The sequence below is a fragment of the Nematolebias whitei genome, chromosome 9, assembly GCF_014905685.2.
Source record: "Nematolebias whitei isolate Nwh7 chromosome 9, NemWhi1, whole genome shotgun sequence".
Taxonomy (NCBI): Eukaryota; Metazoa; Chordata; class Actinopteri; order Cyprinodontiformes; family Rivulidae; genus Nematolebias; species Nematolebias whitei.
Genome location: NC_056506.1, coordinates 17,640,730 through 17,645,529, shown reverse-complemented (window position 1 = coordinate 17,645,529; position 4,800 = coordinate 17,640,730). Strand labels below are relative to the sequence as shown.

Genomic DNA, 4,800 nt, shown 5'->3' with positions numbered 1-4,800 from the left:
GCCTGTACTGGTTAAAAATCGGGCTGCTGCATTCTGGACCAGTTGTAGTCATGCAATGGAGGTTTGACTGATACCATTTGTATCATCGTTATCATTATTTGTAAATGATAGTCGTTTTTTCCGATGTGTGCCCTGTCATTGTATGAATGTGATCTAAAGCTCAGATTAGTGTCTACAGATTCATATTATCTTTGTAGAGATGTAGTAGAGTGCTGTATGAATTTGTGTGTTGGAGGTAAATGAGAGCACAGATAGTGTTATAAAGAGCTTTGAGTATCTGGATTAGATGGGCAACTTTTATTAATTGACTTTTATAATGTATGTAAAGCAGTGGCACGGTGGCTTAGTGGATAGAGCTTTTGCCTGTCAGCGAGAAGGTTACCAGTACAAATCCCGGCCGGGGCCCTTTCTGGGTGGAGTTTGCACGTTCTCTCCGTGCATGCATGGGTTTTCTCCAGGTACTCCGGTTTTCTCCCACACACCAAAAACATGCATGTTAGACTGATTGGTAACTCTAAATTGTCCCTTGGTGTGAGTGAGAGAGTGAATGGTTGTTTGCCTTGTTTGTCTCTGTCGCTTTGTGATGGACTGGAGTTCTGTCCAGATGTCCCTGTGATGGACTGGAGATATGTCCAGGTGTCCCTGTGATGGACTTGCCACATATGATGGACTGGAGTCCTGTCCAGGTGTCCCTTTGATGGACTGGAGATATGTCCAGGTGTCCCTGTGATGGACTGTAGACCCATACAAGTGTCGCTGTGATGGACTGGAGACCTGTCCAGGGTGTCCCTGTGATGGACTGGGGACATGCCCAGGTGTCCATGTGATGGACTGGGGATGTGTCCAGATGTCCCTGTGATAGATTGGAGACCTGTCCAGGTTGTCCCCACCTCTCGCACAGTGACTGCTGGATATGGGCACCAGTGACTCTTGCAACCCAGAATGGAGGAAGCAGATAAATATGATGGATGGTCTCCATGTGACCAATGCTGTTGTGATCATGTTTGAGGCGTGTTAGATGTTCAGTTGTTTGAGGTTGGATGTGGTTCAATTTATTGTTCAGATTTGAACCAGAAATTATTTAACTTAGAGAAAACGTGTTTGAAATCCTCCTGGATTCATGAAACCAACCATCCATCCATCCTTTATCTTTTACCCGCTTCTTCCATTTTGGATCATGGGGTTCGCTGGTGCCCATGTCCAGCAATCACTGTGCGAGGGATGGGGTACACCCTGGACAGGTCACAAGCCCGTCACAGGGACACATAGAGACAAACGAGACAAACAACCATTCACTCTCTCACTCACACCTAGGGACAATTTAGAATTACCAATCAGCCTAACATACATGTTTTTGGTCTGTGGGAGGAAACTGGAGTACCCAGAGAAAAACCCACACATGCATGGAGAGAACATACAAACTCCACCTAGAAAGGCCCCCGGACAGAGATTTGAACCGGGAACCTGCTCGCTGAGAGGCAGCAGCTCTACAGTTGTGCCACTGTGTTGCCCTGAAACCAACCAGTGTCATGTATTTAGATGAGTTTCAGTGGGGTTTTTTTTGTTTGAACTGTGGACTGAAACAGTTTATGTGGAGGTCAGAACATTCTCACTGTAGTGAGAATTTCACAGAACATTCATTTTGATACACCTTGATATGTGCATGGACCATGGCATACACAACTTTTTTGTGCGTAGGTTGTTCATCCATGAGGCCACTGGAATCCCTCTCTGTCCTGTTGAAAGTACAGATTGACAGATCATTCTGAACCACAGTCATGCTTTCTGACATCTATATATGTATATATTTCATGGAGACCTATATGTATTTTTAGATATTCTTACTTATATTTCCAATACTATTCATTATTAGTTTATTCATTCATTCTTCTTTCAACTTGTTTGTTTGGGTTGGTGCCAAGGATGGTGGTGGGAGTGGGGCTTATCTACAAAATACGTTAAATAAAATGTTTGTAGCATTTGTAAATGACTCAGCACCCAGAATGTGAGTTGGCAATTGATTCAGCTACTACCACACCACATTTAGCTCAGTATGTGTAAAAATGTATTAAGTTTTGTCTGTTTCTGGTGACTCCTCTGCTTTATATTCCTACTCCTTCCATTTTTGGTGAGAGCAGATGAACTCCGCTTTTGCATGTTTTAAATGAAGACATGTTGCTTGAGACAACGCCAACCTAAAGTTGTTTTCTGTCTTCACAGGTGTTAATGAACCGGCGTTTGTGGCCATAGCAGACTAACGGCAGCATCAGAGGGGAGTCGGGACCAAAGGTGAAGTGATGGACCTGAGACCCTCCAGTGGACTGTCACCTATCATCCAAGGAGCTCTTTATGTGCCGCTGCTGGTTGGGTTTATTCTGCCATCTCGCTCAGAGAGTAAGTTCTGATAGATCCACCTCAGACGGTCACACTGATGCTCACTGACAATCAGTGGATGTTTGGAAGGGGACTGAAATCAAAACTTCTCAAGGTTCTATTTACAGATTTTACATGATCACCCACTACTTATGTTTTTTTTTGTTTTTTTTGTGAGTGGGTTGTTTTTCTGTAACATAAAAAATCCACAACCCAATGGACATGCTTTAATGAAGCTTTCAAGAAACGACTAGAAAGTTTCTGGAGAAACTTTGACGAGGACTGCCAGGCTGCTGCCGATTTAAATTGTTGATTGGACAATAATACGTGTTTGGGTTCGCTCTCAGCTACCACCATACCAAATTTCAGCTGAATCGCTCTAAAAATGTCTGAGTTATGGTATTTTTTCTCTTTTAGCTAAGGCGGCCATTTTGGATTTTTAATTTTCAGTCTGTCTATTAGGGATCATTGTCAGATACGCCAAATTTCAGTTGAATAGCTTTAAAAATGGCCGAGTTATGGTATCTTTTCTCTTTTAGCTAAGGCGGCCATATTGGATTTTTGATTTGGATTCAATATGTGATGGGGATCCGGGTGCTCCGGTTTCCTCCCACAGTCCAAAAACATGCATGTTAGGCTGATTGGTAACTCTAAATTGTCCCTAGGTGTAAGTGAGAGAGTGAATGGTTGTTTGTCTCGTTTGTCTCTATGTGGCCCTGTGATGGACTTGCGACCCGTCCAGGGTGTACCCCGCCCCTCGCACAGTGATTGCTGGACATGGGCACCAGCGACCCCCGTGACCCAAAATGGAATAAACGGGTAAAGATAATGGATGGATGTGATGGGGAACATTCTCAGTTATAACCACACCAAATTTCAGCTCTGTATATGTCAAAATGGCTGAGTTAAAGCCATTTAAATGTAGCATTGGTGATGCAGCATTTGATAGGAAACATTATCGGCCATCATCACAGTTCAGCTCAATATCTCTAAAATTGACTAGTATTTTTCCCTTTTTGTTTAGGTGGCCATCTTGGATTTTTGATTTTCAGTCAAAGTCTGTTTGGGATCATTGTCAGCTACCAATATGCCAAATTTCAGCTCAATATCTTTAAAAATGGCAGAGTTATCATATTTTTTCTCTTTTAGGTAAGACAGCCATTTTGGATATTTGATTGTCATTAGCAATGTATAACAAGTCACTCATCTACAACCGTACTTCATTTCAGCTTAATATCTCAAATAATGACCGAGTTATAGTCAATTTTGTGTTTGCTGAGGTAGCTGTGGCAGCCATCTTGAATCAAAAAGGCTCCAAATGTTAATCAGTTCTCAACATTTATCTGATGATTACTTTCTGTGAGTTTCAAACATATCCAACAGTGAGTTTCTGTTTTCTTCAGAGACATGTACACTCTAAGTCATGTGACTTGACAGCAGCAGTTAGTGTGAGGAGTGTTCTCCCATTCATTTCCTATAGGGAAATATGGCATATTTGTTAGCAAAATATGTCACCATGGTAACTCCAATTGCCAATAAAAGTAATAGCTCCCTTCTTGAGATCGAGCCGGTCGTTTTGATATTGGGGGTACACGTTGCAGTTCGGGCCGCATTAACGGAGATAGTGAAAAGCTTATCAGGTGTAGAATAATAAGCGGCCAGTCCCCAACTAGTTCCTGGAGTTCATGAAACATGGCATGTTTGTTAGTAAAATATGTCGCCATGGTAACTCCGATTGCCAATAAAAGTAGTAGCTCCCTTTTCGGTGCCAATCTGGTCATTTTGGTATAACTTTTGTGGGCGTCCACGTTGCGGTTTGGCCGCATTAACGGAGATACCATACCATACCATACCATTTTGTTTATAGAGCACTTAAAACAGCGACAAGGCCAACCAAAGTGCTGTACAGACAGAACAACAGGTAGCACACAAAGCAAAATACAAAGTGAAGTAAATCAGAATATAGACATAAAAACAATGCAGATAATGACGACAAACAAGTGTGGAGTATACAGGATCAAAACACAGATCATCTGGTGTTGAAAGCCACTGAATAGTGGTGGGTTTTTAAATGGGACTTGAAAACCGAGAGGGAGGTGGTCTGTCTGACAAGCAGAGGTAACTCGTTCCAGAGTCTTGGTCCTGCTACAGAGAAGGCCCTGTCACCTCTGCGCTTAAGACGAGTTCCTGGAACTGTGAGGAGCAACTGGTCCGCTGACCTCAGGGAACGTGGTGGGACATACGGTTGTAGCAGATCAGAGAGATGGGGGGGCAAACTGTTCAGTGATTTGTAGACATACATGAGTAGTTTGAACTGGATTCGAAGGTGAACCGGTAACCAGTGCAGTGAGGCCAAAACTGGTGTAATGTGCTCTCTTTTGCCTGTACTGGTTAAAAATCGGGCTGCTGCATTCTGGACCAGTTGTA

At 42.9% G+C, this 4,800-nt stretch overlaps 1 protein-coding gene across 1 annotated transcript in view; it reads left to right on the top strand.

Annotated features, from left to right (window-relative positions):
- Window positions 1-2,297: 2,297 nt before the first annotated feature.
- LOC119414901 (receptor-type tyrosine-protein phosphatase F-like) overlaps window positions 2,298-4,800 on the top strand; it is a 178,179-nt gene continuing 175,676 nt past the window's right edge. The window contains exon 1 of the mRNA XM_037682020.1: window positions 2,298-2,394. Within this exon, the coding sequence (XP_037537948.1) occupies window positions 2,298-2,394 (97 nt within the window). The remainder of the gene's footprint in view (window positions 2,395-4,800) is intronic.